This window comes from Oculina patagonica, chromosome 7 (assembly GCF_052425735.1).
Source record: "Oculina patagonica isolate OP01 chromosome 7, crgOcupat, whole genome shotgun sequence".
NCBI classification, from domain to species: domain Eukaryota; kingdom Metazoa; phylum Cnidaria; class Anthozoa; order Scleractinia; family Oculinidae; genus Oculina; species Oculina patagonica.
The window spans coordinates 32,164,630-32,177,048 of record NC_135764.1 but is presented as its reverse complement, the minus strand read 5'-3'; the positions used below and the strand labels follow the sequence as shown (position 1 = coordinate 32,177,048).

The 12,419-nt window shown below is 36.9% G+C and overlaps 1 protein-coding gene across 1 annotated transcript; it reads right to left on the bottom strand.

The window, feature by feature from the left end:
• Positions 1-10,490: 10,490 nt before the first annotated feature.
• LOC144659998 (cyclin-dependent kinase 5 activator 1-like) lies at positions 10,491-12,158 on the bottom strand. The gene has a single exon (XM_078520540.1). The coding sequence runs from the start codon at positions 12,006-12,008 to the stop codon at positions 11,115-11,117; it is 894 nt and encodes a 297-aa protein (XP_078376666.1). The 5' UTR covers positions 12,009-12,158; the 3' UTR covers positions 10,491-11,114.
• Between the last annotated feature and the right edge of the window lie 261 nt (positions 12,159-12,419).

Sequence of the window (12,419 nt, the reverse complement as noted above, 5' to 3'; positions counted from 1 at the left end):
TGGCAAAACACTGCATGTCGGAGCGACGAATGCCGCCAACTTAAAACCTACCGGTTTCCATTACTATTCTTCATCCGTAGGTAAACTAATAAAGTAATAAACTCAAGGTAAATGACGAATAAATTCATTTCTGGGAAGGTGAACTCTTTCGAAACTCTTTGCAAACGTTTTCAAATTACAATCCTCGCGCGGTAAAATTCAGTCATAATTTCACATAATTATGCAAAATATTTTTAAATCAACCAATCAGAATCACTACCCGGTTTTCGGGTAGTGACGTCACCGGACGGCATTAGAGCCAAATGTGTTCAGACGTCTCTTCTGGCGAGGAGGCGAGCACAGAGGGATGGCTGAAATTCAGGCTAGAAGGATCCGTGGTAAACGCGAGAAAACAGTTCACTGGTGCGCCGTGGTCTAAGCGCGGGAAAACAGGTAGCCAGTGGTGTGACGACGACGGTGCCCTGGCAAGCGCGGGAAAACGGAACCGGTAACCGTATGCGCGGGAAAAAAATTCGCCTTATGATTTGTTGGTTTCGGTTTTGCACGTGATTGACTGCAAAAACACTTCTGTGCTCTCATTGGCTAAGAGCACTGACCGAGTTTTTTAAACTAATCATGAATTAAAATCAAGAAACAATTCTTTTTCCCTACTGTATTTTCACAATTAAACACCGGACCCTACGTGAAATATCAAAGAAACGCCGTGCCACACGGTCGAGGGTTTCAAAAAACACAAAAAACGTTGTTCAAATCACCAGCATTAATTTGAACCCGGCCTTATGGAACTGATTGGTATAGATTTATAGTGCTAGGTTTAAGAACCATCAGTATCAAATAAGTGTATCTTATTCAAACTACACAGTAAGAGAACAAATATAAATTAAGAAAGTTGGCGAACCGCCAGAACCGTACCTATACAGTCGACTGAGAACCAACTCTTCCAGTGACTTGCTTGTAAAGTTTTTTTATTGGCTGCAGAAGCTTATTGGTGCAGAGGCATGTTATTCTGATTTTAATAATGATGATGATGATGATGTGTTTGTTGTTGATGATGATGATGATGATGATGATGATGATGATGATGATGATGAGGAGGAGGAGGAGGAGGAGGAGGATTATATACAATTTATACAGCGCCTTTTCTGAAGGCATCCAAAAACTATCAAACTATCTAAAAAACTAACAATTATCTGTTACAAACTACAAATTCACAGTCACTCAAAATAAATTTTCAATTTTGTCAATGTTTTTGTTTAATTTTGTTAATTCATATTATTATCAATGACAGCAAAAGCTGTCAAATCTGATTTTAAAAAAGCTACCATGTCGAGTTTTCGACTAAACGCCTCCAGCGTTTAATCGAGAAAGTCTTTATTATTTCGGCTCGATGTGGAGTATTCATTTCTTGAAATAAACATTGAAAACGTTTACAATTTTCTTCAGCAAAACCAGCTGACATTTCCCACTTCTCAGTCCAGGTGTAATTGAGGACACTTGACAGTCTCCTCGAGAATTTTCTCGCAGTTCTTCTACAGTCACGAAAATCAGTCAGGCCTTCTAGAGAAAACCAATTATGCGTTATCAGTCGGCATGACAACGGCCACGAAAGCTTCTCTTGACCAATCAGATGAACGTAATTGATTGGTCTCGTGCTGTAGTTTTAAAACTATTAATTAGCGATTTTGTTTAATTTTATTTCCTTAAGTGTACGTACGAGAAAAGTTTTTGTACGTGCAAAACGTCAGTGTTGATTGTCGTGTCGCTAAATTCACTGCATGGTTCGTCCCGGAAAACATGAAAATAAACAGTATGAGTCTTTTTACGAAAATGCCAGCGATGCCCATAAGCATGTTAATATTTCATACGTTTTGGCTTCGTTTTGACAATTAACACCGTTTTTTCACGCAAGTCCACGCGAATCGTTGATGGGGGCGAAGAATATTTGTCACAACTTTTATTGCATTTCATCTCAATTAAAATTTTGTCCGGTGTGACGACCAACGCGTTTCTCAAACAAAATTTTTGATAAATGAAAGACTTGCGTCGTTATATCGAAGCCTGGAGTTTGTATGTTTTTAAAATGGTTATATAAGATTGTTCTAGGTCGCAGCTCTCAGCGGCGAAACCGCACTTTCGCCAAAAAGTTTGTTTTATAATTTTTGGTGCGGTAATTGTCAGTCTTGTTCTAGAGACAATTGTTTGTTTTCAATACAATTTAAGGTGAAAATAATTAGATAACGTAGATTGGTCTAGAGCGAGATGTGTGTGATTTTCAGCGCGTGTTTTGGCAAAGCTATTACGGGATCTTGCACCCACCGCAAATTGATTTACGCAAGTCCGTTCTCATCATTACTCAAACTCAGTCACTTTTTTGTCAGGATTTTCGTCATGCTGAGAAAAACGTGGTGTATTTTCCACCGCTAAGCACGGAAGTTTTGCAATCCACGAATCGCAACTTGTAGGCATTAATTCCCTTTTTTGTCTTTTCGCTAATGCATTAAACTTCCTTTGAAGTTTTAATGAGTTCTTCAGTGATTTATTCACGTTTTACCACATAAAACCAGGTTACTTCTACGATATTGCTTAAATTTTGATGACCTTTGAAACATTTTAAAAAGTCAGAAATTTCCATTTAATGAGAGGAGATGGAATCTTACTCCGTCTGTCTGAATTGCAAGCAGACGATCAAACGAGATTCAACCTCTTGACAACTTTGAATATAGAGGGAGAATTCCTTTTCAAAGTGCACTTTAGTGATAGCTTTGACGGTGACCTTCAACCGTGAATGATATTTGCCTCAGGGTTTTGACGTTGATCTGAATGAGGCCGGCAAATAAATTCTTACATTTCACCGGCAACTTGCGTTTTGTGCCTTTTTGATAATTAAATCACTTGATGACTAAATTGACATGATATGCTTTTAATTGGGTTGCTGAAATGTCACTGGGTTTGCACAAATTGTTATTTGAAAGACGTGACCGAGTGTCTATAAAGCACAAAATAAAATAAAATTATCTGAAACTGATTTTGATTTGCAGTAAAGGAAACTACCAAATTTCATGTTCGCTTTTATACAAAGGACTTATAGGTCTTATAGACCTTGAAACACTGATGTAAAATAAAAGGGATACTCTTTATCTTCGGCGGAACTTGATAAAAACTTTTGTATAGAGTACATCCAAGCCTAAACTTCCTTGGAGGCTCAATGGTATTATAGATTACAAAGTTACTACTTTTTGAATATATCTCAAAATCTATAATTACTGATAAATTTCCTCGCCATGGGGGTCATTCAAATTTCCCTGACTCAAAAGTCAGCCATTAAAAATTTTGTCAATTTTATAAATTTAATTTAAAAATTAAGCGTTCAATCTGCATTACTTTGTCTCGTTTAAAAACTGATTTGTCTTTTCGAGCTAGCTTGATTAATAATACACGTACTTGCTTCGTTTGCAAGGTTTTTTTTACATGTTTTACAAACTCATGAACATAGCCTTTAAAAGGTGTTCTCGGGGAGTCTGCCTAAATAGTCCAATCATGATCTTTTTTATGTAATTTCCAATGACTCCAATCAGATTGTGTTCGTGGTATAATCCAGTATTTTCCTTGATCCTATGGCTTTTGCAGTTCTTTTAATAAACGACATCCTGAAATATTCTCACATTAAATCTATTTGTCAACAAAATAATACTTTTAACTCAATGGGCGTTTCATGTTTTCCATTGCATGCTGATTCGATGCTGATGGAAAAATTCGACGGTTTATTGCATACTCGCTGAGTAAGGACAAGCCGTATGATAAGGGAATTATCAACTTCGTGTTTTTAAAGATGAATTCATCTATATTTTTGTTTTCAAGTTTGTAATTCAAAACTGAATCTTTGGGGTTTTTCTTTTTCCAACCTCAGCTAATTCCCTTGAAGCGGAAAACTGAAATGTTTAAACTTCCTTCTAATTTGCAACTACCAAATATAGTTTGTTCTGTCGAATGCCGCAATGAGTTTTTGTCAGTCAATCAAAAAAAGTCACGTTCGAAAAAAATTTTCTGTCGAGTTTCCTGGAAAAAAGAAAGTTTATTTTTGGTGAACAACGAGGAGAGCTCCGTTTTGTCCCATCAAACTTATCTGGAGTCGTATTTGTTCTATTTCCTTCAGCTCTGGGCGCCGGCGAACACTCGATCAAGCTTCCATTTCAGTATTAAATGGCCTTTTTAAAATTGTTTTCTTTTCCTCCGACTAATGACTCTATTTTGCAAAAAGGTAGCTTGTTTGTGACTGGTTGAGTGACAAGTGTTTGTCAATTTCTGAGCATTTCTGTGGTTTAGAAATGTCTCTGCTATTAGCTGTGGCGTAATTTGGTTAATCAAGCTGAGAACTTCATCTTTATATGTACATTAAGGAAAAGCTCATATTCCACTGAATGAGCTAGAGCTAAATGGAAAATGCCAAATCGCCTGTCATGTTTTTTGATTGTCACAGAAAAATTAATACATTGACTCATATTTATGTCAAAATAGAAATCGATATAAAATTCCATTCTATGGCGCAGAAAGTGATCGAAACGTCCCTGCGTACATTTTTGAAGAAAAAAAACTATTACACGAATAGATCATTTTGGATGAAATAATAGAAAATGTCAAAATGTTTTGCAATAATGCTCAGCGCAATTTTCTCGCGGGGGTCTGTTTTTTTCCTAAGTCAGCTTTATTGTTGTCATTTTGAAGTGCAATTAGTCCCACTAATCCGAAATGGTTTTAAAATTGTTATGATCAAAAATGATAATTTATGCTCAAGTGTGATGCTATTTTACAAACAAACGCTTCGACCATTTCATAAACATATCTAAAAATCGCAGATCTACTTTTTTCATATTCACAAAAGAAACAGCGTTGCCACCTCCAAGTTACAAGCCTTCAAACACCGGACCTTCCGAGAAATATCAAAGAAACGTTGGGTCCACACGATCGAGGGTTTTAAAAAACGTTGTTCAAATTATCGATTTATAGTGCTAGGTTTAAGAACCATCAGTAGGAAATAAGTTAAATTTATTCAAACTATTCTGTGAGAGAACTAAATAAATTAAAAAAGTTGGCGAACCGCTGGAACCGTACCTATACAGTCGACTGAGAACCAACTCTTCCAATGACTTGCTTGTAAAGTTTTTATTGGCTGCAGGAGCTAGTAGATGGGGAGGCATTTTATTCTGATTTTAGTAATGATGATGATGATGATGATGTGTTTGTTGATAATGGTGATGATGTTTATGTTGTTGTTGATGATGATGATGATGATGATGACGAGGAGGAGGAGGAGGAGGAGGAGGAGGAGGATTATATACAATTTATACAGCGCCTTTTCTGAAGGCATCCAAAAAACTATCAAACTATCTAAAAAAACTAAAAATTATCTGTTACAAACTACAAATTCACAGTCATTAAAAATAAATGTTCAATTTTTTCAATGTTTTTGTTAAGTTTTGCTTTTAATTCACATTGTTATCAATGAGAGAAAAAAGCTGTCAAATCTGATTTTAAAAAAACTACCATGTCGAGTTTTCGACTAAACGCCTCCCGCGTTTAATTGAGAAAGTCTTTATTATTTCGGCTTCATGTGAAGTATTCCTTTTCTTGAATTAAACATTTTAAGCGTTTACAATTTCCTTCAGCAAAACCAGCTGACATTTCCCACTTCGCAGTCCAGGTGTAATTGAGGACACTTGACAGTCTCCTCGAGAATTTTCTCGCAGTTCTTCTACAGTCACGTAAATCAGTCAGGCCCTCTAGAGGAAACCAATTATGGGTTGCCAGTCGGCATAACAACGGCCACGGGAGCTTCTCTTGACCAATCAGATGAACGTAATTGATTGGTCTCGTGCTGTAGTTTTAAAACTATCAATTAGCGATTTTGTTTAATTTTATTTCCTTAAGTGTACGTACGAGAAAAGATTTTCGTACGTGCATAACGTCAGTGTTGATTGTCGTGTCCTTAAATTCCCTGCATGGTTCGTCCCGGAAAACATTAAAATAAAACAGTATGAGTCTTTTTACGAAAATGCCAGCGATACCAACAAGCTTGTTAATATTTCATACGTTTTGGCTTCGGTTAAGACAATTAACACCGTTTTCACGCAAGTCCACGCGAAGCGTTGATGGGGGCGAAGAGTATTTATCACAACTTTTATTGCGTTTCATCTCAATTAAAATTTTGTCCGGTGTGACGACCAACGCGTTTCTCAAACAAAAAATTTTGATAAATGAAAGTCTTGCGTCGTTATGTCGAAGCCTCGAGTTTGTATATTTTTAAAATGGTAATAAAAGATTGTTCTAGGTCGCAGCTCTCAGCGGTAAAACCGCACTATTGCCAAAGATTTGTTTTATAATTTTTGGTGCGGTAATTGTCAGTCTTGTTCTAGAGACAATTGTTTGTTTTCAATACAATTTAAGGTGAAAATAATTAGATAACGTAGATTAGTCTAGAGCGAGATGTGTGTGATTTTCAGCGCGTGTTTTGGCAAAGTTATTACGGAATCTTGCACCCACCGCAAATTGAATTACGCAAGTCCGTTCTCGTCATTACTCAAACTTAATCATTTTTTTGTCAGGATCTTTATTATGCTGAGAAAAACGTGTTGTTCTTTCCACCACTAAGCACGGAAGTTTCGTAATCCACAAAAAGCAACTTGTAGGCATTAATTTTCTTTTTGTTTTTTCGCTAATGCATTATACTTCCTTTGAAGTTTTAATGAGTTCTTCAGTGATTTATTCACGATCTACCACATAAAACCAGTTTACTTCTACGATATTGCTTAAATTTTGATGACCTTTGAAACATTTTACAAAGTCAGAAATTTCCATTTAATGAGATGAGATGGAATCTTTCTCCGTCTGTCTGAATTGCAAGCAGACGACCAAACGGAATTCAACCTCTTGACAATTTTGAATAGAGGGCAAATTCCTACTCAAAGTGCACTTTTAGTGAAAGCTTTGACGGTGACCTTCAACCGTGAATGATAGTTGCCTCAGGGATTTAACGTAGATTTGAATGAGGCCAAAAAAAAATTATTACATTTCACCGGCAACTTGCGTTTTGTGCCTTTTTGATAATCACTCGATGACTGAATTGACATGATATGCTTTTAATTGGGTTGCTGAAATGCCATTGAGCGTGCACAAATTGTTATTTGAAAAACGTGGTCAAGTGTCTATAAAACACAAAATAACATCAAATTATCTGAAACTGATTCTGATTTACAGTAAAAGAAACTATCAAATTTCATGTTTGCTTTTATATAAAGGACTAACAGAGCTTGAAAAAAGTAATGTGTAAAATAAAACTGAGCCTGGATACTTTTAATCTTCGCCGGAACCTGATAAGAATTACTGTATAGAGTGAATCCAAGCCTAAACTTCCTTGGAGGCTCAATGGTATTATAGATTACAAAGTTGCTACTTTTTGAATATATCTCAAAATCTATAATTACTGATAAATTTCCTCGCCACGGGGGTCATCCAAATTTCCTTGACTCAAAAGTCAGCCATTAAAAATTTTGTCAATTTTATAAATTTAATTTAAAAATTAAGCGTTCAATCTGCATTACTTTGTCTCGTTTAAAAACTGATTTGTCTTTTCGAGCTAGCTTGATTAATAATACACGTACTTGCTTCGTTTGCAAGTTTTTTTTTACATGTTTTACAAACTCATGAACATCGACTTTAAAAGGTGTTCTCGGGGAGTCTGCCTAAATAGTTCAAACATGATCTTTTTTATGTAATTTCCAATGACTCCAACTCAGATTGTGTACGTGGTATAATCCAGTATTTTCCTTGATCCTATGGCTTTTGCAGTTCTTTTAATAAACAACGTCCTGAAAGATTCTCACATTAAATTTATTTGTCAACAAAATAATACTTTTAACTCAATGGGGGTCTAATGTTTTCTCTTAGCTTCCCTTCTGATGCTGATTCGATGCTGATGGAAAATTAAAATGTTTATTGCATACTCTGAGTAAGGACAAGCCGGTTGATAAGGGAACTATGGACTTCGCATTTTTAAAAGACAAATTCAGCTATATTTAAAGTTTGTGGTTTGCAATTCAAAACTGAATCTTTTGGGGTTTTTCTTTTTCCAACCTCAGCTACTTCCCTTGAAACGGAAAACTGAAATGTTTAAACTTCCTTCTAATTTGCAACTACCAAATATAGTATTTGTTTTGTCGAATGCCACAATTAGTTTTTTTCTCACTTTATCCCCGAATAAGTCACGTTCGAAGAATTTTCCTGTCGAGTTTCCTGGAAAAAAGAACGTTTATTTTCGGTGAACAACGAGGAGAGCTCCGTTTTGTCCAATCAAACTTATCTGGGAGTCGTATTTGTTCTATTTCCTTCAGCTCTGGGGGCCGGCGAACACTCGATCAAGCTTCCATTTCAGTAATGGCCTTTTTAAAATTGTTTTCTTTTTCTCCGACTAATGATTCCATTTTGCAAAGCAGTAGCTTGCTTGTGAGTTTTTGATTGACAAGTGTTTGCCAATTTTTGAGCATTTCTGTGGCTTAGAAATGTCTCTGCTATTAGCTGTGGCGTAATTTAGTTAATCAAGCTGAGAACTTCATCTTTATATGTACATTAAGGAAAAGCTCATATTCCACTGAATGAGCTAGAGCTAAATGGAAAATGCCAAATCGCCTGTCATATTCAGTTTTGATTGTCACAGAAAAATTAATACATTGACTCATATTTATGTCAAAATTGAAATCGACATCTAAAATTCCATTCTATGGCGCAGAAAGTGATCGAAAAGTCCCTACATACATTTTTGAAGCAAAAAATTGTTACACAGGCACGAATAGATCATTTTGGATGGAAGAATAAAACTAAGTCAAAATGTTTTGCAATAATGCTCAACGCAATATTTCGTGGGGGTCTGTTTTTTCCTAAGTCAGCTTTATTGTTGTCATTTTGAAGTGCAATTAGTCCCACAAATCCGGAATGGTTTTAAAATTGTTATGATCAAAAATGATAATTTATGCTCAAGTGTGATGCCATTTTACAAACAAACGCTTCGACCAATTCATAAACATATCTAAAATTTGACCCTTTTTTTGCGCGTAGCTCGCAAATTCATTCGTGTTGCAACCTCGTTTTGGTCGAAAGCCAAATCACTTTTAGTAGTAAACGACTGGATGACTTATCCTTTTGTCAGACATTTTTTAAAGCAACATAAGGAAATAATGATTTCTTTTCCCATATTAAATTCTCTTATTAAATTGTCGGGACTCTTTAAAAACGGCCTTAAAAATTAAAAACCGTGGCACAGGGAAATTTGAATGTAAACAGAAAAGAAAAACACACATTTCGATGAACTCTTGTTGGACGCCCCGCAAAATTTCGTGTTTGATTTGGCTTTTATGCAACTAGGGTGGCTTAGTTATGGTGAAAACCACTGAAAACTGAACGAAATAAAGCATAACATAAAATTCGCAGATCTACTTTTTTCATATTCATAAAAGAAAAACAGCCTTGCCACCTCCAAGTAAGCTTTCAACTTGGGAATACAGTAAATGCTCGCCCTTCGCTGCATTGGCATTTTAAAACCTGAATTTTAACACCGCGAAAGCCGCAATGGTCTCGGACAATCTGCGCAATAATAAAATTAGCATTCGGTTTTGTGAGGAAGCGCTGGAAGCGTTAAATCGATGAACGTTTTTAATAATAGAAATGACGATTTCGGGGAAATGTGAAAACACTTTGAATGTGTATTCATGAATGCAGCGTTATGTCAGAATCCAAATATATGACTTTAAGACGAGAATAATAGATAAATGCACGCGTTGCTTCTTAGCATAATCCACGTGAAACAACAGAATAATATTGCAACAAAGGAAGCTATTCTTTACGGATTAACCTGCAAATGAATTTTCTACTTTGTGTTCCCCGTGTCGCAGATTTTCGATTAAAAATTTGACGGTGGGTGGGTCGAAACTGAATACAACCAAGCAAATAGTGAAGAAAAGAACGGCTTTTTCCTAGGAAAAATGTAACACAAGTTTAGTTTATGATGCAAACGAGAGAGGGGGGAATTTTTTGTGAATATACGCAGATTAAATTAAACGTGCACGCATGCAGTCTTCCATGTTTTTATTATTTATCCGTGAGAAATTGAAATTGTTCGCATGTTCCGAGAACCGAATGTAAATTAAATGAAAGCAAACCATTTCAAGCTACGCGCACGAGAAAAAGTTGAATTCCGAGATCATACGCAACTTAATCAAAACGTAGATCGCTTGTCGCGGCAAATCCGTTCTTCTTCCTCGAAGAAACACTGAATAGAAGAAAATAGAAAAACAAAACTTCCTGTGTTTTTCGTGAATGACGATGAAACGGAGACTTATTGGGAGTTCGACACTATTTATATTATGAAATTCAAGCAGGTTTCAATTCTTCACAAAACCCATTTCAGTTCAACTTCTGAAAGCATAACCCCATGAAAACAGATGTTTTGTTATAAATAAACATTTTAATCATCATTTTCTTTTGTATTGAATAAAATCTGAATTTTACATATAGATAGGAGATCTCTGTTTTTGCTATCTACTTCGTTTTCTACTTAAAACAACTTACTTTTTTAAAAAAGAACTATCTCGAGCAATGTACCAGCAAGCGTGTTTCATCTTGGTAAATTTGACTTTCATTTTATATTTATAAACGACGGAAACCGCACATGTTTTCCCATTCAGTTCTTTATCCTTAGCATGATAATAATTCACTCCAAGCTAAGGTGTATTTGACCGGAAAAATTAACCGGCAAAAATCCAAATCTATTGAAGACCCAAGCGCCAGTTTTGAAGCGTCTTGTTTACTGTGCTATTGTATTTTTTCAATGCCAAGATACGCTGAATTAGTTATGAACTATATAAAATCAGCTGCAATAGTCTTGATGAAAAGCGACGCGAATCGTTAATAAGCATAAAACCTCGCAATCTTGTTTAGAATATATTTTTACATTTAATTCTAGCCCGAATTTTTTGTTCTTGTCTGTATCGGTCGCGAACTTTTTCCCTTAATTGTAACCAGAAGTTCATTTAATTTCCAGAAAGCAAAGGGCACTGCTTGTTGTTTTTTTATCCGTCTCTCGACTCTCTCCTGTCGATCACAGTTCCGCTGTAATTTTTTAGTTCAACCAACAGTTCGCCAAAGAATTTCGGCTCTCTGTTCATCTGGAGCATTTTCTCGCTCAAGTTGTTTGTTATATGCATACATCGGTCCCAGAAAGCTCGCCTGTCTCCATCTACGAGAAATGGTTTTAAAGGATAGCTTATTTCCGGGCCGTTGTACGTATAGGCCATGTAGAGGCATGTCAAAATTTCCGCGCGCAATTGCGCCGGGTTTGGGATTTTGTCCGACAGAGTTTCTTTTAGCAGCATAAATAAGAAAACCAGATTGGGTGGTGTCAGAAATGCCTGATCTTGCCATCCTTGAAGCAGTAACGCCCTGTCGACTCCTCGCAGCCATAAAATCACTTCAGATGCTCGGAATCGCGTTAGATTCTTGCAGTGACAGCGGACGAAATTTCCAAGGCATCGTAGTGCATCGCTGCTGATCATAAACGAAGAAATCGGCCGTTTGACTTTCGCTGGAGGAATCGCAACGGCCTCGCTGACAGCAGACTTGGACTCTGTCGAAGTGATTGGCAGCTTAACTTCTTGGGTTTGTGCGAGAACCGCCGGTGCTACATCGGTTTTCTGCGTTTCAGTTTCTTTGTGCTTGTTTTTCCCAGGTGCTGGTTCGATTTTCGATTTCATCTTTTTCTTGCCGACATTGGCGCATTTGTGGAGGTATGCCGCGACCGCGTCACACGTCGTTTGAGGCGCCTTGTTCTCTTTGCTGTGAACGTCGCTGTTCACATGATAACAACACTTACAGTGGAACGTCTTGGCGTTTTCGCGAGCCTTGACATTCCATATGGAATATTCGTGAAGCAGATCTTTCCGATTAATGGAAAGTGTGGCACCCATCCTTGAAGAAAACGGATGAAGCCTGTCCTCTGTTCACACAGATACTCAGTATCTCGCTCCTCGCTGGTTTGCCGTGCGCGCTAGCGACTCAAAACAGACTGCGGGCAGGTGGCAACGCATTGGAGACTTCACAAAAATTGAAATCGATTGTGTGACTCTCCTTATTTGTTTTTATGTTACGCGGGTTTATAACCACATGACCAAGCAGTCGCCAATGGCAACGAGACTTATTTAGGCATGACACATCCTCTTGGGGACAAATCATCCACGGATCGACCAATCACAAGCGACTTTGCCAGACTGCATATGTATCGTTCGATATATTTCCGCCCCAAAAGTGAGGCATAATGGTGAAACTAGACTCGAAACAAATTAAGTCAGAGTCACTTAAAAAGCATGTTAACGATCGGT